We start from the raw sequence: 21,286 nt of genomic DNA, 5'->3' as shown, positions 1-21,286 counted from the left end.
CTAACTTCAGCCTTTTACTACAAACACAGTCACAGAATAAATACAGTCAATATTTAGACTTTGGCTGTATCTCCAGATAATTACTGTTACAGTTCACAAAGGGATCCAAAGGATTTGATTAGGCAAAGGGCACTGCACAGACAAACTGAATATGGTAAAGAACTGGCTTAAATAATTTGTGCTAAAAAAGCAAATCCATCTTTACATTTCATTCTCATGAGTTTGAATAAAAAAATATATAGCAGACACAAAGAAAAATGAATAAAAACGGAATTAACTATTTTCCAGCTCTCACCCTGTGCTCCTTGATCCAGCGTTCCATGTCATTCTCGGTCAGGTAGTAGGCTTTAATATAAGTTTCCACAAATTCTTTATCAGGAATGGGTCTAATATCTGTTAGCTTTTCAAGTTTCATTAAAAACTGTTGAAAATCCAATTGCATCAAGGCACGACCCTCATTGCTACATTTCTTGACATTGGCATATCTAAGATACACAATAATAAAAATAATAAAAAAGAGCATGGTTAAAAAAAGAAACTTTAGGTACTTGAAAAAAATATCCCAATCATACATCCGAGCACTCAGTCCTTTTCTCTAACCTCCATTTGGACAGATTTTGCAGAAATGAGAGGCTACAGGAGAAAGGGCTGCACGAAAGCCCTTCTATTCGGCAGTCATTTTACCTATCTGGGCCTCAGTTTCCTTATTTGCAAAAAGCAAAGTGGCAGAGTAACTTCTAAAGGTTCTTTGTCTCTATAAATTCTGTAGTTCCTCATATCCAATTAGCATAATGGTCTGTAAGAAAGTTAAACTGGTAATCTAATGAATCTGGCTGCCCAGAAACATAAAGCTAAGCTGCACATACCCCAAAGTAATCTTGATTCAGTAAGACTGTTAAATATAACTACTCAATGCAAAGGAAACAAAGTAATTCCCCTACGAACATTCAGTAAATGTAAACATGTAAACACATAACCATATAAAGTATATATTATTTTTCTTGGTAACACACTTTATACTTATTCTCATACCCAACGCTACTGAAACACTGTAGGTTTTAAGGTGGACTAGAAATAAGAATAAATTTATTAACCTAAACAGTATATATAGCATTTTATTACTCATAAAAAAGTATCTCATTCCTTCAATCAATCATACAAAACCTGGAAAATTCAGCCTTAGGGAATTTACCTAAGGAAACTGGCAAGAAACTTAAAGCTTATATTATTTAAAGTGATCAAACCTTTTCTTTTACAAAAAGTGTTTGTACGGAGATGGAATATATATTACACACTTCTCTATAAAACAAAGTTACTGAAAAATGCTTTTCGGTCATGACTGCTGACACAGAGCCATTTTGCAATTATAGCACTGTTTGTTTCAATAGGTAGGTGCCAAGGCTGTCACCAACTTGTCACTATTACCCTCCTTCTTCCTTATAATTTTTTTCTTTCATAACAATCAAGAACTGAAGAAAAATCATATCAAAGGTAGTGTGAAAATTCAATTGAGGTCCAATTCTAGGTCTCTGAGAGAGGTATTTGCTTTTCAGGGTTATTTCCAACATATTACTATTTTATTAGCTGTGTTCTAGGTATCACGAACACAACAAGCACGGTCTCTGAGTAAGTGGGAAATTTACTATTAACAGATTATAAACTGAACATATGAAAGATCTGTAGAGTTTATAATGACAGGGTAATTACTATTAGTTAGGATGTAGTAATTAGGAGGGCTGATTTTGGCATAAGAAAATCAGAAGCTCATATGCTTTTTCTGCCCTTAAAAACTGCATGAACCTGGACGAGTTACTTAACCTCTTTCTGAAGCTAAGTTTTCTCAGGTAACAATCAACTAAAGATAACGATAGTACCTACCAAAGACAGTCTGTGTTCAGGTTTGGTGATATAATCCTGTTAAGTATATGGTTTAGTAAATGACAAATAATTGGTGCTCAATAAATGTTAGGTATATCAATAAATGATAGGTATCATCAAAATCATTAGGTAATATGAATTATTATTACTTTAACTTTCAGATAACCATTCAATGCCTCATTCCTCATTCATCTAAGAGGTGGTTCTACGTTCAGCAAGAAAAGAAAGCAAAGATGGATAAGTGGGCACAGTGGGGTTTAAGGTTTCCCCTCTAATTACATTCCAAAATCAGAACTGAATTATTACGGGATTGTTGGCTATCATTATTTCTACCTATACTCTCCATCCATTAGTGATAATATATAGTATCATTCATATATTATAACTTATCATTTAGCTAACAGATAATGTTTCCATGAAAAGCTTACCCTTCCACAATAGTTCTATTAGCTAGTCGGATGCAATGTTCCCACAGGATATTAGACACAGGCAAGGGGATCCGTACTCTCTTAGAAACATCATTTAACCTCCTGTTAAACTGTTCAAATTCCTAAAGAAGACAATTTTTTTTTGTAAATATCTTTATAATGTTATTTACATTATAATACATTGATTTCTCACAAACACGGTAAAGAAGATGATTTAGAAAGACTTGAAATAAAAAAAAAATAAAACAAAAAGAGCTAATGCCAAAGACATTTTGGATTTAGTATGATATTTCAAGAAAAAGTATACCAATATGAATAGATTATGGTGTAAAATGGAGCACAACAGATTTTATCTCAGGAAATAAGTGTCATTAGCTAATTAAACAATGCTAACAAGGTCCAATGTTTCCACTCAAATTTGTCAGTAGGAATTAATAGAGCTGAATAATCTAATATGGTTTAAATGTATTTTCAAGAAACTCAATTTTAAAAAATGATTTGATAAGCTTTCAATTTAGAGTGAAGTGTTTGTAATTTGTAGCTAAACTCCTTAGAGAATAATCTGATAAACTATTCATCATACTGCTGGCAACTTTTTTGTACAAAGAAAAAAAAAAAAAACCTAAAGCATAAAATATTTTCTATTACCTACAGAAAAAAACTGAACATTCTAATTTTTAATCTATTAGTAACTGTTACAACACCACTGTGCTAAAAATAAAAATGCGTATGACTAATTTAGACAATTCTAATAATTACATGAAAGGAGCAGATGGTTCACCCTTCAATAAATGTGTTTCTGGTCTAAATGCAGTTATTTATAAAAAATAAACGCTGTTGGCTCTTCCCTGGTATTTCAAATAAATTTAAGAAGGCTTAAAATGGCATTTTCTTTAGTTTCCTGAATAGAGAAGTTATATAATACTAAGCAAGTCAAGACTATATGTTCAAATTTACTAATAACACTCAGGAGGGAAGAAAAATGAAAAACCCTACTCTGATCATCACTATTCAAGTCGGCACATAAGGGTCATTGTGCTAGCCTTTGCTCTTTGCTACTTCCTTCATCACAGTTTTTCTTGATGACTCATACTTGACAGTTAACTGCTTTTAATTATGAAAGGAAGCAGATCTTCAATTCACTGAGCTTACTTATGAAAATAACAGTTAAATAACTGCTTTTCCTCTATTGTTTCATTTCATGAATCTGGAAGAACAGCAGCATTTGTTACTGCATTTATATACTCACTGCAGTAAACTCTGCTTTGCATTTCAACAGTCATGATACAAAATTTTTCATTAATCTTTTCTTTTGAAGATAAAGATATATGCTTTCTTTACAAAATGGTATTCTACTGATTTAATTGCTAAATTCCATATTCAAGAAATCTTGTTGTTAAATGAATAATAAAAGCATTTCATTTTATTTCAGATTTCTTTTGGGGGGGGGACAAAACCAGGTTGCTTTCATCCAAATGTCTGGTTTTGGATTAAGTAATAGAAAGAATGAAAGTGATCACTAACAATTAACCTTTATGAAAGAGGTCTTAAGGTGCTATAAATTGGGTTCAGGTTAATAATCTGAAGAATATTTGTTCTTTCTTATAAATTCATATTTCTTGGACTTAAGAATAACTGAAGTAAGTAGACTCCTCCTAGTATATATATTTGCTGAGTACAGAAGTCTTTTTTTCTTACATCTCTGTGATTACTATGGCTTGCACGTCATAAAAAATAGAATCAACTTTTCAAAAACAATTGTTAAAAAATAAAAAGGGAGGTATCATTATTTATAAGTTACATTTTTTATCTTTTATATTCCACATTGTTGTTAATTGCTATCAATTCCGAATCACGGTGACCCCATGTATGCAGAGAACTACTCCACAGGGTTTTTAAGGTTGTGACCTTTTGGAGGCAGATCGCCAGGCCTGTCTTGCGAGGTACCTCTGGGTGGGTTCAAACCGCCAACCTTTCAGTAGTCAAGCACATTTGTGCTACCCAGGGAGCTCCAAATTCCACATTAAAATTCCATATTGAAATCTCCTCAGTGCTCGAGAAATCAAAGTTCTTCCTAATATTTCAATGAGTGGCAAATACAGAGCACCTCTGTTGTCACTCACCCCTTGAGTCCCCACGTTAACTCCTAGACAATGTGAACTGATCTTGGCACTTTAGTCCCTTTCATCAGGGCACAGCCTTACAGTCTTCAACCTGGCCCTCAAGACGGTATACCATAAGTTGATTGAAGTTGGCAGGCTAGATGGAACGCTGCTCTATCTCTTTTAATCTATCACTTTGTTTATTGGTCCTCAAGTGTCCCAGGCTGTTAATTATCACCTTGGACTAAGCAAGTACGAAAGTTATGAGTAAATGACATAAAAGTCAGGAGTTCAAGAAAGACCAATTTTCTTTTCACTGACAAAAATTAAAAATAAAATTTTCCTGAAGGCTGTTTTCCTTTTCTCCAATAAGCCTTCCTCACCCCAGGTATCCACGACTCATTTCCTAACTTCCTTCAATGTTCTCCGCAACTGTCACTTCATCAGAGTCCTTCTCTGACCACAGTAAATAAATGGTATCCCTCTCTCACCTAACCCTGTCACTTTCTATGCCTCTTCTGCTGTTTTTTTTTTTTTTTTTTATAGCACTATTCATCATCCGACATATATTTTATATACGTGTTTTGTAATGTCTCCGCACCGGCATGTAAATTCCTGGAGGTCATATAAGCTTCTTAATTCACAACTATATTGCCAGCACCTATGTCTGGGCATGGAACACACTGGGTGATTTATAAATATCTACTGATACATAATTTCAAAAAAAAAAAGAACTCTAATCCTGTCCAGAAAACTTGTAAATGCAAGTCATTAAACACAAAGGGTTGTTTACATGCCACAATGCAAAAGTAATGTGATTTCTGGAAAAAACCACTTGGAGGTAATTTAGGGGCATGGTCTCTGCTAATAAACATACACATCAAACTACAGAAATATCTTCTAATTAAACAGGAAATCTTGTCACTACAGTCATGACTATAGAGATTAAAAAAAATTACATACTATGAAAGCAGAATGGAATGTAGTAAACTCTAACTAAAATGAGAAATTACTAAACATAAACAAAAATTCACGAAGTATTCTTGGACCTAAAAGAACACACAATTCAGAAAGTAAGTGTATTCCAAACCAGGGACTTGCACTAATACCATGATGCTAGAATGTGGTAATAACTCTAGTCATAGTATTTTAGAGCTATTGCAATTATAGGAAATCTCTTACTAGAATGATCTTTAACGAAGTCCTAGAGTACTTGCCTTTAATAATGCATCTACATATATGTTGTGCTGTGACATAATTTCTTTTACGTCCCATTTCACATTAGCCATGAGGAGCAGCATTTGTTCATAATCAATGGCTTTACCAGCTACAATCCAGTAAATTGGTTTGCGAAGTTCACTGGCAGTTGAGACCGTCTGAAATAAATTGCACAGCAATACAAAGAATTATTTTCTAAAAATATCAAATTCACAAAGAATATTTGCCCTGGTTCCCAGTATATATCATATTTGAAAATAACAGACTGTACATTTGGAGATTTAGGTTATGAAAATACTTTTAACTCATTGACAAAGTCTATTAAAAACATAATTTTAAGACATTCACTAAACTTGAGGCCAGTGGCACTACAACTATAAAAGAATTACAGATTCTTATGGAGACTAACAAATATTTCTCAAATTCTTCCACTTCCACTTCTCTCCATTTCCACTCCCGCTGTCCTAATTCAGGATCCCATCATCTCTTACCTGCAATACTCTAACAGCCTCCAACCTGGTCTCCCTGGCTCTAAGCTTGCTATCTCAAGTCCAATCTGCCCCCAGAACACTCTTCCAAAGCGCACGACTGACTGTACTGCTCACCTGTTTCAATCCCTTCAGCAGCTCCCCAGTGTCCTCAGAATAGCGCCTGCTGAGAGGGTGCTACGTTATGTGGCTCCTGCTTATCACTCCAGCCATCTTTCTCATCGCTCGCTCTACTCCCTGCTCCAACAGACTGAGTTTTTCCTCATATGCTCACACGTACCTCTCTCTCTCTCTCTCCCTCTCACCTTCTGCTCTTCATATGTGCCATTCCCTTAGTCTGGATGAGTCCCAGCTCATTCTCTCTACCTGGTTGGTCCAGCTTAACCATCATTTCCTCTAAACAGCCTTTCTTGATGACTTTCTCCTACCTACACCCCTCTCCTCCAGTCTGGGTTAAATACCCCACTGTTTACTCCTACAGTGCCTCCCTGTATCAGAGAGCTTATCGTACTTTATTGTAAATGCCATTCTAACTGGCTCTCTCTCACTAGACTCAGAGTTGTGTGAAGTGCTTGACACATATGTACTGAACATGGGAATTCACTAATGAATAAATAAACACTCTAATCTAGCTGTCCTGGAGTGTGGAGATTGATCACTAGGAAAAACACCTAAGTAATGTGTGGCAGTTCTATCTTGCTCACAGTTGAGATTATATAGAAGACCAACTCTGACCTGAGAATAAAATTGCTGAAGAAAGGGTTTTTTGACTGCAGGCATCACAGCATCCAGATGGGGCTGAAGGAACTCAAATTGTTCAGCCAAGAATACCCTACAGGGAATAAATAACCAATAGTGTAAACAAAGAGCAGGATTTAGAGTCTGTCAAATGTTTTCTACAAATAATCTTTAAGATCTTTGAGCAAAACTGTAACAACTGAGAGTATTTTCTACTTTAGTAAGCCCCCCTGTGCTGCCATTTGTTGCGCTCACTTACAACCTACACAATAATTAATGCTGAGCTTATCGCTGAATGGTAACTCAGGGGACAGAAGGGTGAATTCAAAGGAGCTAATATATATATATATTTTTTAATCTGGTTACCAAAAGGTGTGAAGTTTTGCATGGAAAATATGAGCACAGACAACATGAAAATTTAAAGTAAGAAAACAGCTATTTCTTTTGAAAGGATTTCTTTTAAAGATTCCATTTAATTATATATAACGGACTTCTGGCATTCATAGATTTAACATCTGACACTCTTCAAAAGTAACCTATGCATTCATAGCATGCTATTGTTGCAGCCATTGAGTCCACTCTGACTCAGAGAAACTCTACAGGACACAGCGGAACTGTGTTTCTAGGCTGTAATCTTTATGGGAGCAGATCACCAGGTCTTTTCTCCCTTGAAACTCCTGATGGGTTCGAACTGCCAACCTTTCGATCAGCAGGCGAGCACCAGCTGGGGCACCTGCTGGAGCACCAGCAGGGCTCCTTTCATAACATGTAGTGAACTGTACATTTGGCTGAGGTACACAAGGCTGGTGACTAAGCCTAAAGAACCACCTGCAGCTGCTCTGCAGCAGTACATGGTTTTTCTCTATTTTTTGTTATGTATCCAAAAGCTCTTAACTCACACTAGCCAAAATTTTATTGGAGAAGTTACATGCTTCAATCACATTACCAAAATTCAGGATTTGGAAAGGTCAGGGAGCATTCTTGCTGATGTCAAGGACCAACTATATTTACACTAAACTGATAATGTAACTATGATTTCTCTAGTATCTCACAGGAATATATAAAGTATATCACAGCTTTCCAACTGCAAATAATACCCAATACGAAATATGCGATGTAAAGTAACGCAAGGATCTTGTTGCTAAAGATTCAACCTTAAAAGATTTCCTTTCCATTTATACAACTGAAAGCTAAATATGCAGTTTTTAAAAATTAAATGGGATTCTATTTTAGAACACAATCCTCAGAAGTACATATTTGGAAATGATAACTGTATGCATCTAGAAGTCTAATTACACAATGCTACTTTTATAACCTTTCTTAAATAGCTAATGGCAAAGCATCTGCTTTTAACAACTTACAAGGATTCTGTGGCTACCACTCTTTCTGCCAGCCCATATAACGTATCCCCAGACGTCAAAACCACTAGCTGGCTGAGGTGCGGGCTCGGTACCTTCTCCTTTCTCTCTTCTGCTGCTGTGAGTGTGCCAGTAGGATCAGCTGAAACTTCCTAAAAGAAACACACACACATATACACACAACCTGAAACAGTGAATTGAACAGCAATAAGCCATGTGATTCTGACAAAACTGGAACTATAATTAAAATACTCATAGACATATTAATTTTGTTTCATTCCAGTTCTTTTTTCCTGCTTTTATAGTTTGTAATATTGGAACTTAATTTTTTATAGTAAGTGAAAATGATTCTTACATGATGTCATTCAACACTATATGCTACCATCTGTGCGTGACCTGAAGTTTGCCAAGACAAAGAATCTTGATGAATTAACAGATGTTTCATTGAGACAACAGTGAAATGCTTCTCAAGAACTTGAAAAAGAGGGAAATGAGCTTATCTATTAAAAGCCAAACCGGTAAAATTCAAAATTATGCTGTGATTAACCATTTCCTATCCAAACTTTAATCTCAGTAAACCTGGTATAATCTCAAGAAGATGGGCCAAGAATGTAGCTATCAACTGAAACAGAATCAAGTGTATTATGTATGTAGGAGTGATCAGAAGAAGATGATCCACTTGAACAGAGAAACGGGATGCCCAAAGAGCAGGGTGTGCGGGGGTTCCTCCGCACCGTCCACGCGAGAACCACTAATTCTGGTAAACGCCAAGGTTGTCCACACGAGTGATGTGGTCTATTCTGAGGTAGAAGAAATTCATCAGTCTTCAAATCTCTGAGTTTTATCTGATGCCAAGCTCACTAGCAACTTTCTCATTACTAATTTACTTTCCCAGGTATTCTGACTCTAAGCAAGGAATACCTTGGATATGAGTCGTATACATTCTCGGCTTCGGAGAAATATATTCCATATTATAAACAAACTGACTGGCACTGGAAGAGTTTCAAAGTTATGTGCACTTAGTTTTCCCTCAACAGAAAGCAAAGTGCTCTCATTTTTACTGAGCTCTTAGCAAACAGTGTAAAAAAAAAAAATAGTCAAACTCATTGGCAACCTATCTTATAGGAAGCATCTTGAGGGGACCTTAGGTAAAGAGGTGATAGGCTGGTTACTCAGAGCAGATGAAAGATGGCAAGAAGACGACCAGCTCTAAAGTTACCAATCACTCCACATACTTCAATAAAGATACATTTGGGTTAACAATATTCCCTTTGGAAAGCAAACACTCATGGATGCTGTTCAGAATATTGACCTCATCATGCCAATAACAAACAATTGCCACATTCAAAGTCAGAGAAAGATAAAGTTTTGATGATTGCTTTTGGAGAAGTGAGAGGTCAAGGTAGTGACATCACGTAAGTGCATTACAGAAAGACGTCCTCGACGACAGCGTGGTTCTCCATAAATGACTCCTAACAATACCAATGATATTATAATCTCAAAATCACTACACTGTGTGAGGCCACGAAGGAATTTTATAATCAAATAGATTTCTAACAACCATTAGCTTGAGTTAGAAATGCACCTTATAATTTTAGTTTAAGGTTTTCCAGTACTGAAACGCTTAACAAAACCCATTTGCAAAATTTACAAAAATAAAAAATTAGTTAATGGTATGCAAATTATACAACAGCTCATAATTCAACAGTGCTGTTATTTTTTAAGTTACCTGAATATAGGTCGATACATGCCCCACCCCAGTCCTTTTGTCAAAAGTTTTAAGATTTTTATTATTCAGCAATAAAGAGAAATGAAGTTCTGATGCATGCTACGACATGGATGAACTTTGCAAATGTTATGCTGAGTGAAGTAAGCCAGCCACAAAATGACAAATATTGTATGATCTCACTTATGTGAAATATCTAGAGCAGCAAACATGCACAGAGACAAAAGTTTATTCGTGGTTATCAGGGGCTTGAGGGAGGGCGAAGTGGGAGCTAATGCTTAAGGTGCACTGAGTTTCTGTTTAAGGTGAAAAAACATTTGGAAATGGATGGTGGTGATAGTTCCACAGTGTGGTGAATGTACTTAAAGCCACTGAATTGTACACTTAAAAATGTTTAAATTGACAAATGTTTTGTTATATGTATCTTGTTGTTGTTGTGCGGTGCCGTTGAGTCTGTTCCGGCTCAAAGTGACATTATAGGACAGAATAGAACTGTCTCATAGGGTTTCCAAGGAGCAGCTGGTGGATGTGAACTGCCAGCCTTTAGGTTAGCAGCTGAGCTCGTAACTACTGCACCACCAGGGCTCGCTCTCTCTATATATGTCTTACCACAATAAAATTACTTTAAGATTTTGATTGAATCACAGAATGATGAAGGTAGAAGAGATCATAAACATTATCTAATACAACCCTGTACTTTATATACTGTTTTCAGTATGGAAAACATTAGCAATTATCTCCATTATGGTGTTTAAGGGAGAGAATACTATGAGTAGATAAAACCAGAAAACCAAACCCAGTGCTGTGGAGTCAATTTTGACTCATAGAGACACTACAGGACAGAGTAGAACTGCCCCACTGAGTTTCCAAGGAGCGCCTGGCAGATTTGAACTGCCGACCCTTTGGTTAGCAGCCGTAGCACTTAGCCACTAGGCCACCAGGGTTTCCATGAGTAGATAGATATGGTTAAATGCAAATACAGATAATAGCTTAGAAAAAAAAAACCCTAAATTCTAGCACAAAAATTGAACATAAAAAAGTAGTGTACAAAATCTAAATCTAGATAACTTTTAAAACTAATTACATATTAGAATCAATATTTTCAGTATCAGTAAAAGATAGCAAATGCATATGACTTTGGAAATATAATTCACTTTTATAAATTTTAGGAAAATAGAAATAAAAACACTTTAAAGTCTTCAAGTTAGGAAATAGCTTTATTCTTTGTTAGCTCTTTTTTTTACCTATCTTTGACTACTACGACCTGTCAGTTTGTCATACTGTAGTGGTTCACCTGTTGCTATGACGCTGGAAGCTATGCCACTGGTATTTCAAATACTAGCAGGGTCAACCACAGTGGGCAGATTTCAGTGGAGCTTCCAGACTAAGGTAATCTACTTCCAAACATTAGCCAAGGAAAACCCAGTGGATTACAACAGGATATTGCTTGATATACCAACGATCATGAAGATGGCACAGGGCCAGGCAACATTTCATTTTGTTATATACAGAGTCACCATGAGTTGGGGTCCACTTGCAGAGATGGCAAGTAACAACAATATTTTCTAATAGACTGTCTCTTTTCAATCTCTATTCAATTGGTATTTAAAAGTTATTTTGGGAATAACAACTCTGCTTCCTCCATGGAAGCATCAAACAAGGATCAGGGGATTATGCAAGGTAAGCCATATTTCATCTCCATTAATTAATTCTACTAGAAAATAACCACGTCACCTCTGCAAAAAATAAAAAAGACAATTTTTTTTTCCTTTTACAAAATTGGATGCTATTACCAATAGGGTGCCAGTGCTATTTAATTCTGATATTTACTTATTTAATTACTGACTACCAAACTATCCACGTGGCGAAACTTGGAACCACTCGTGACTCCCATTCTTCCTCACTCCCACATCCAGTCACTGAAACATGCCTCATGAGACACCACTCTTGTCTTCTTTCTCATGCCACTACTTATCCAGGCTCCAGGCCCCTGAGCATTCTTAACTGAAGTATTCTAAAAGCCCCCAAACAGAGGCCTCTGCCTCTAGCTTCTCTTGTTTCTACTCTAGTTTCCACAGTTAACTGGCTTATCTTTCTATAGTCCAGATGTGACCTTTCTAAGATGCAGATCTGACCACACTACTCAGGTTTAAAGTCTCAGATGACTATCCACTCCTTATAGGAAAAAATCTGTACCCGTCACCATGGTATGACTTTTACAAATGACACTCCAAACAGCTAGAAGAGCACCACGAATACTACCCATACGTAACAACAGTTACTTCTGAATTTCATTCTTTTGTGCTTAGATATCACAACACGTAAACCATATTTATAATAACTAAAGCTTTCTCTAAATTTAGATACTGTTATGGATTGAACTGTGTCACTCTAAAATATGTGCTGGAATCCTAGCCACTATACCTGTGGATGTAATTCCCTTTGGGAATACGGTTTTCTTTGTTACGCTATGGATGGTGGGGGGGGGGGAGGGTCCCAATCCTATAAAAGAATAGGTTATACACAGAAGCAAGCATAAATTGGGGAAGACGGATACTATTTGTAGAACGCCAAGGAACCTAGGAATGTCACCAATAGAGAGAGCCTTCCCCTAGAGCCAGTGACCTAATTCTGGACTTCAAGCCTCCTGAATTGTGAGAAAATATTTCTGTTCTTTAAAAACCCCATGCTTGTGGTATTTCTGTTACAGCAGCACTAGGAAACGAAGACCGATACTAAGCAGTTAATTTCAGTTAGAACAGGGAGACAGTGCTAAAAGGTAACAGAAGGCAGAGAGGGTATATCTGTAGCCTAAGGGGAATACAGTTTATCTCTGGGTATAGCCCAAAAACCAAAAAAAATCAAACACGTTACTCCTGATTTCAACTCACAGCAACCTTGAAGGACAGAGTAGAACTGCCCATACGGTTTCCAAGATTGTAATCTTTATGGAAGTAGACTGCCATATCTTTCTCCCACGGAGTGGCTGGTGGGCTCAAACCCCTGACTTTTAGGTTAGCACCTCAGCTCTTTAACCACTGAGCCACCAGAGCTCCTTCTAGGTATGAACAAATCGAAAAACCAAACCCACTGCCATCGAGTCAACTCCAACTCATAGCAACCGTATAGGACAGAGTAGAACTGCCCCATACGGTTTCCAAGGAGCGGCTGGTGGATTCGAACTGCCAGCCTTTTGGATGGCAGCCATAGCTCTTAAACACTACGCCACCAGGAGAGGCCAAAATACTATGGCTACAAGGTAAGCTCCCCCTCTCAGAGCTCACTCACAAGACATTCTTTCAGAGATCACTGAACTGTTCACTCTAGTTCAAAAGGCTTTCATGAGGATGTCTTCCTATATTCCCAGTTAACACTGGCATTTTAGGCATAGAAATTATGGTAATTATCTGCTTAAAGGCTAAAGTTCTGTGTGTACATTGAGGAAAATATGCCTGAAGAGAGGAAGAGAGTCAGAGAAATGTCAAGCTGACATAAATAAATGGTATGTGCTTAGGTGCGCACTTAAATGGAAAAAGCTCGTAAATTACAGCAATACAATAAGTAAAGGATAAGTGAAGACTTGGAGAAATGAAACCTTAATCTTTTATTCTCTTTGCTGCTACTAATTTACTATTACAAAGGCAATTCATATTTATGGATGTTTCTGGACAAATTTAAGCTACTTCTTTTTTGGATCAAAGACTTAAGATTGGCCAAAAGCATTAAAGCCAACAATTTAGTTAGCACTGCCAAATAGATAATTAAAAGTCCACATTTCTGGTGGCACTAACACCTATTCCATCATCCTTTTCTACTCTCCCTCTATTAGGCCCCCTTTCTCAGACTTTTCTCTGATGTGTCAAACACATTTAGTTTATATTGAATTTATATGTTAATCTATTTTAGGTGGCATTTTAAAGGCCATAATGACAGCTTAAAAAAGAAGCAAATATTGGAAGGTATCTACTGGGGAAATAAAATTACAAAAAAGGTTTTTATTAAAATTTTAACTGACATGTAGGAGAATTATAAGGAAAAATACTACTTCCAGCTAGTTGGCTCCAGATTGAATAGGCTATAAATTATTTTAATAGCTAAAGAATATATCGAGTAGCAAGAAATCAATTAATGTGCCCTACCAATGTAGACGCAAATTAATGAAGTCAAGAAAATTAATATACCAGCTTCAAAAACCTGAGATCGAGGTCCAGTAAATAACAGATGTATTTTCTACAGGAATAGACCAATACTTATCAGGATGAGTAGTAATTCAACATGTAAAACACTGGAAACTAATGGAGATCTTCAGAAAGACTACTTTATTGCTGTGCAGTCTTAGCCTCCAGGGGAATAAGAACACTGGAGAGACCCTGGCAAAGGTCCTACACACTGAAGGAGGAAAGACTGCTTGCACGGTCTTCTGTTCCAATGTGCAGTCTTTCGACATAAGAGATGATAAGGATAAGGCTTTAAACCGAAGCTATCTTTAAAAATTTAAAGATAACGTGTCAAAAAACAAAAAACAAAAAACCTGTATATCTTTCTATTTGTTTATACGGGAGGAAAGAAGAGGTTGGTTTTTTAAAATACATTTCTAAATCTGACCATTTTACCAGTTCAGGAAAACACTATCCAGTGAAGACAGACCTGATCAGCCAGATGCTGCTGTTGTTCTTAGGTGCCATCAAGTTGATTCCAACTCATAGTGGCCCTATGTGACAGAGTGGACCTGCCCTATAGGGTTTCCTATGGTGTAATCTTTACGGAAGCAGATCGCCAGGTTTTCCTCCTGCAGAGATGCTGGGTGGAACCACCAACCTTTTGGTTAGCAGCTGAGGCTTAACCACTACCACCAGGGCTCCTAGCCAGATGCTATAGATACATAATTACCAGAAGACGGGCGGCAGCCTGCCTCAAGGCACAGCTAGTTTAGTCCTCCTGTTACTCGGTCATGCTGTTTCATTATACACCATGTGGTAGAACCTGAAGCATTAAATCTATGGCTTAAGGGTTAAGTCTGGAATTGTGGTCTGACAATCATAAAATATTAACTAGCAGAGATGACAGAGAAATGTCAAAGTGAGTGGCTCTAGTGGTGAAACTGGCTCCTTCAATCTTGAGGCTTTCAAACGGGAACACGATAAACTTCGGTTGTAGACTAATAACTAAGATCTGAGGAACAAGAGCTAATGGGAAGGTTATACTAAGCATCAAAGGTGGAGAAGCAAAACCGAAACACAGACAACTGCCAATGGGGTTCAAAGTCCACGGATTTTAGGAAACAATGATTGAAAAAAAGATGGCTGTGTTAAACAAGGAAACTTGATTATCAAAATGAAGACCAAGGATATTTTGGAAAAAATATTGGAATTGGGAAAAAAACAAAAAAAGATGATGATGATCAAGGATTAAATGGATACCAAGCCAAGAAAACAAGTCAGATTAAGCCGGGAGACATGAAAACCCAGGAAGTGGGATTTACTCATCCACTCTATAAGCATTTACTGAAGGAATGCTATGTGCCAAGGTATGTGCTATAAATATCAGAAAAGAACATGTGCTGTGCAAAAAAATCTTCAAACAATAAGGAAGACAGACACGGGTTATTTCCTCTGCCTAAACAGTGCTTACCTGAGATACCTATGCATACCTCACTTTATTCACATCTCTGCTCAAAGGGCACTGTCCTATAGCTCTCTAATCCCTTACTCTGCTTTACGTTCCTTCTTAACACCAGTATATGACTCTATTTGTTTGTTTATGTTTTTCTGCAAGACAAATGGACAGTCCAAGAAGACAGCAATTATCTTTACTGTGCACTGGTGAGTTCCTAGGACTAGGGTAACATCGGGCATGTAACAATGATTTCAGTAAATATTTCTTAAAAGAACGATTACAGTGCTTTATAAAAACTTCAGTAACAGAAGTATGCACACAATATTAAAAAAGCCAAACCCAACTCACTGCCATTGAACTGATTCTGACTCTGAGCAACCCTACGGAACGCGGAGAACTACCCCACAGAGTATCCGAGGAACACCTGGTGGATTCGAACTGCTGACCTTTTGGTTAGCAGCCATAGTTCTTAACCACTATGCCACCATGGTTTCCAGTATAGGGAAGAGGAAAATGCTTGCTTGGGTAGGTGAAGGACTAAGGGAAAATTCAGAGAATCCTGGGGTTAATGTAGATACAGGAAAACATACATTCCTGGCTATAATAACCAATCACACACAAAAAAAGAAAAATTATTTTAAATGCTTATGTTAGCTTAAACATAACAGATGGTCAAAAAAAAAAAAAAAAAAACCTGTTGCTGTCCAGTCGATTCTGACTCATAGCAACCCTACAGGACACAGCAGAACTGCCCCACAGGATTTCCAAGGAACACCTGGTAGATTCAAACTGCCAACCTTCGGTTTCGCAGCCAAGCTCTTAATCACTGCGCCACCAGGGCCCCAATAAAGGCTCGGCACTTTGTAATGCTACCTTACTAATCTTAAAGCATATATTTAATCAAGTGGCAGAGCAGCCAAGAACCAGAATTCCCTACTGCAAGGCAAGCCAAACCCAAAATTTCTCCTTGAACTTCAAGGTCATTCATAAAGTCCCTAACACTCTCTGCAACGTAACTCTTCGGCACATGCCAGTGCTCTAGTCACAAAGATCTAACAAACTCCGGGCCAGGCCTGCTCCCACCTCAAGGCTCTTGCTCAGTCTCTGTACCTTAATTTGAATGTCATTCTTTCTTTTCTTCCCTGCTAAACCCACGTCTGTTCTTCAAAGTCTTGCACAAGCCTCACTTCCTCCTCCAGTTAGTCTCTGACATTGATTTTTCACATCATCATTTTCCGTGCTTTGAAGCTATACTGGCCATATAATCAGTATCATATTCTCTCACGTCTACCAGTTTTCTCACTCCAATCGGACTTTAAGTAATCTTCATTTTACTTCCTACCTGCACTCAGTGTAATACTAAGGACTCAGGCACTCAGTACACACACAGGCGCACATTTCTGTGTAGTTAACTGGATGGTTAATTTCTATTTCATGCAACCCAGAAGAATTGGTTCCAACTGATTACTTACCAGATCAATAAGGCTTTCTTGAATTCTGTTTAGAGTTGTTCTTAATCTACTACTACTAAGGCCTAATCCTGTTGATTCCAACTGAAAAAGAAAAAGAAAGGCATGTTAAATCACTCCAAGATAATCTTGCAAATGCAACAGCTTCAAATTAACCAAGTATCTGATGAATTTTCACTTAGATCTTTAATTGCACTTAAAATTTCCAACACAGTATGCTAAGAAGTCAAACCTTTGCCCTAAAAGGAACAAAAGACCCATTTACACGTGTGCATTTACAGGTCACGTTAACAAAGAACATTCTTATGTATCATCAGAAGAGTGTTCGACAGAATTTATTTCCCATGAATTATTAGCTTTAGTTACAACATTTGAGATTTTACATGCTTAAAGATGGTGCACCATGCTGTATTTTAGGTACACTGTGTTGTATATATGTAGAAACAATCTGTGCCAGTCTATGTTGGTGTTGTTAGTTGCCCTCCAGTTGATTCTGACTCACGGAGCTCCCATGTGTTTCAGAGTAGAAGTGCCCCATAGTTTTCAAGGCTGTAACCTTTCAGAAGCAGATCACCAGGACTGTCTTCCAAGATGCCTCTGGGTGGGTTTTAACTGCAACCTTCCGGTCAGTCGTCTGTAGCCAAGGGGATTTAATTCCCAGAAGTTTCCAAAGGACTCTACTGTAACATGCTTTACCAACAATGTGGTCCAGAACTGTTCTGTCCAATATGATAGTCACTATTCACATTTGGAAACCCTGGTGGTGTAGTGGTTAAGAGTCTGGCTGCTAGCCAAAAGGCTGGCAGTTCGAATCCATCAGATGCTCTTTGGAAACCCAATGGGGCAGTTCTTCTCTGTCCTATAAGGTCACTATGAGTTGGCATTGACTTGACGGCAATGGGTTTGGTTTTTTTTAATGCACATGCAGCTGTTTATATTTAAATAAAAATTAACCAAAATTAAATACTATTAAAAAAGCAGTTCCTCAGGCACATTTCAAGTGCTCAACAGCCACCTGTGAGTAGTGGCTACCATAACGGGCAGCACAAATACAGACCATTTCCCGGAAGATAGAGTAAGACTTATCTAGAAGCCTAAATGATTTCAACAATTAGCTAAAACACTAGAATGTCTTTCTTCATTAATATTGAATATCCAAATTCAGAACAATTAATCAGTACATATTTTATAATATAAATGCTGTAGCTACACTTTGATGTCTCTGATTATATTAGCATTCTTCCTTTCTAAGGAACATTTTGCTGAATCAAGAGCACAGGAAATTCAGATCCCACATTAAAGAATCATGTCTTTAATATACCTGTGATTGCAACAAAGCTAGCAATATCTACATGATGAATGTAGTTATACACTTAAATTCACATACTTTCAAAAAAGTTTAGAATATACTACAAGAAGAGCTAGATATTATTATGATATATTCACAGGTCCCAGCAGTATGCTTTTAGATGGAAAACTGTCAAACACCTAGTAATTTCCAAATATCAGATCAGTTACCTGCCTAAAGTTGTGACACTCTCCATTGGGAGTAGGAAAAACAAACTTTGGAAACACAAAAAGGTGGTGCAGGAAACATTAATTCTATGGCAGAAGATGGTTCAGTTCAAAGATTTTTAATTATTTTTAGTTCTGGGTTATCCTCTGAATGTATTAGTGATTATTAAGGTCGTCAGTCAACATTTACCATATCTCATTTTCTGTGCAGTAATTATACACAGAGTCAGATTTCAATAAGACAACCAGCACATTTTTTATTGCCCAAATATGTCAAGGTTAGAAACAGATGTATTTTTTCTGCCAAAAATTTTTTTTTTAATTTAAATAATGTGTTCTTAGTCTTTTTTAAAATAATTTTTACTGTGCTTTAAGTGAAAGTTTACAAATCAAGTCAGTCTCTCACACAAAAACCCATATACACCTTGCTACACACTCCCAATTACTCTTCCCCTAATGAGACAGCCCGCTCTCTCCTCCACTCTCTCTTTTTGTGTCCATTGCACCAGCTTCTAACCCCCTCCACCCTCTCATCTCATGGCAGGAGATGCCAACATAGTCTCAAGTGTCCACCTGATCCAAGAAGCTCACTCCTCACCAGCATCCCTCTCCAACCCACTGTCCAGTCCAATCCATGTCTGAAGAGTTGGCTTCGGGAATGGTTCCTGTCCTGGGCCAACACAAGGTCTGGGGGTCATGACCACCAGGGTCCTTCTAGTCTCAGTCAGACCATTAAATCTGGTCTTTTTATGAGAATTAGGGGTCTGCATCCCACTGCTCTCCTGCTCCCTCAGGGGTTCTCTGTTGTGTTCCCTGTCCGGGCAGTCATTGGTTGTAGCTGGGCACCATCTAGTTCTTCTGGTCTCAGATGATGTAGTCTCTGGTTCATGTGGCCCTTTCTGTCTCTTGGGCTCATAATCACCTTGTGTCCTTGGTGTTCTTCATTCTCCTTTGATCCAGGTGGGTTGAGAACAATTGATGCATCTTAGATGGCTGCTTGCTAGCGTTTAAGACCCCAGATGGCACTCTTCAAAGTGGGATGCGGAATGTTTTCTTAATAGATTTTATTACGCCAATTGACTGAGATGTCCCCTGAAACCATGGTCCCCAGACCCCTGCCCATGCTACGTTGGCCTTCATAGCATTCAGTTTATTCAGGAAACTTCTTTGCTTTTGGTTTAGTCCAATTGTGCTGACCTCCCCTGTACTGTGTGCTGTCTTTCCCTTCACCTAAAGTAGTTCTTATCTACTATCTTATTAGTGAATGCCCCTCTCCCACCCTCCCTCCCTCCCCCCTCTCATAACCACAAAAGAATGTTTTCTTCTCAGTTTAAACTATTTCTCAAGTTCTTATAATAGTGGTCTTATACAATATTTGTCCTTTTGCAACTGACTAATTTCACTCAGCATAATGCCTTCCAGGTTCCTCCATGTTATGAAATGTTTCACAGGTTCCTCACTGTTCTTTATCGATGCGTAGTATTCCATTGTGTGAATATACCATAATTTATTTATCCATTCATCCATTGATGGGCACCTTGGTTGCTTCCATCTTTTTGCTATTGTAAACAGTGCTGCAGTATACATGGGTGTGCATATATCTGTTCACGTAAAGGCTCTTATTTCTCTAGGATATATTCCAAGGAGTGGGATTGCTGGATCGTATGGTAGTTCTATTATCAGCTTTTTAAGGAAGCACCAAATCGATTTCCACAGTGGTTGTACCATTTGACATTCCCACCAGCAGTGTATGGTGTTCCAATCTCTCCACAGCCTCTCCAACCTTTATTACTTTGTGTTTTTTGGATTAATGCCAGCCTTGTTGGAGTGAGATGAAAACTCACTGTAGTTTTGATCTGCATTTCTCTAATGTTCTGCCAAAAATTTGAGTAATATACAATATGTTTATCATATTAAAGCTTAAAATTAATATATAAATAAGGCAATCAAGGGGACAGGAAGCTGATATCAATAATTTTATACATGAAGGATAATTCTCAAAATAATGTTGCTTGTATATTTTACAAAAAAGAATGAAAACTGTAATTTATGTTTAAAAAATAAACTTTAAAAGAAACAGTTTCCCCCCATAGGTTAACTTACCGAATCATTCCGACCAAAAAATGTATATATCGCATACAAGTAATAATCAAATAGTTGAGACATGAAATGGATAACATCAAATGCAATTGGCTTAAGAATGTTCATCATCTGCATATACTTTCCTGAAAAAAAAAATTAAATAGAACAAAATTAAAATTTGCCAGTCTATAATTACAGAGACAATAAAAATTCTTTGTTAAATATAACCTAATTTTCTTTACTTAGATTAGCCCCTAATTCTATTTCTTTTTTACGGGAAAATAATAGGGAAAGAAGTGTATCTATAAAAAAATGCTCCACACTTGCTCTTTTGCAAAAGAAGGATGTTAAAACAGGCCATTTCTTAATTTCCAAATGAACACAGAATTCAGGTGTTGGCTCTACTTCACATAGCTGTTATATCTTCTGCACACTTCTATATAAATACGGTGTCATAAAAATTTTCATAACATCGTATGTTATAAAATCCTATTAGTAGTAGTATTAGAGTTTATATAATGGTATGAAACAAATGAAAATTTCAAAAGCAAAACTCTTCTTTCATATATGTACTAAAATAAATGGAATATTACTCAGGTATCAAAATCTGTACCTAGCAATTTAAATAATCTTGATTAATAAACACAAAAAAAAAAAAGCAAGGAAAA

General features: G+C 37.1%; 1 protein-coding gene across 4 annotated transcripts in view; it reads right to left on the bottom strand.

Annotated features, from left to right (window-relative positions):
* Positions 1-21,286, bottom strand: part of VPS50 (VPS50 subunit of EARP/GARPII complex) — a 137,900-nt gene that overhangs the window by 1,632 nt on the left and 114,982 nt on the right. For 2 of the 4 annotated variants that reach the window (XM_049894750.1, XM_049894748.1), the window contains exons 21-27: positions 20,640-20,761; positions 17,025-17,105; positions 8,214-8,362; positions 6,850-6,946; positions 5,626-5,784; positions 2,307-2,428; positions 296-485 (exon numbers count right to left, since the gene is read on the bottom strand). In XM_049894750.1, coding sequence (XP_049750707.1) covers positions 296-485; positions 2,307-2,428; positions 5,626-5,784; positions 6,850-6,946; positions 8,214-8,362; positions 17,025-17,105; positions 20,640-20,761 — 920 coding nt within the window. Of the gene's footprint in view, positions 1-295; positions 486-2,306; positions 2,429-5,625; positions 5,785-6,849; positions 6,947-8,213; positions 8,395-17,024; positions 17,106-20,639; positions 20,762-21,286 lie in introns of those variants that run through there. The other 2 variants (XR_007518518.1, XR_007518519.1) reach the window with 2 other exon arrangements.

Source organism: Elephas maximus, chromosome 8 (genome assembly GCF_024166365.1).
Source record: "Elephas maximus indicus isolate mEleMax1 chromosome 8, mEleMax1 primary haplotype, whole genome shotgun sequence".
Lineage (NCBI taxonomy): Eukaryota > Metazoa > Chordata > Mammalia > Proboscidea > Elephantidae > Elephas > Elephas maximus.
This window is presented reverse-complemented; position numbering and strand designations above follow the sequence as displayed.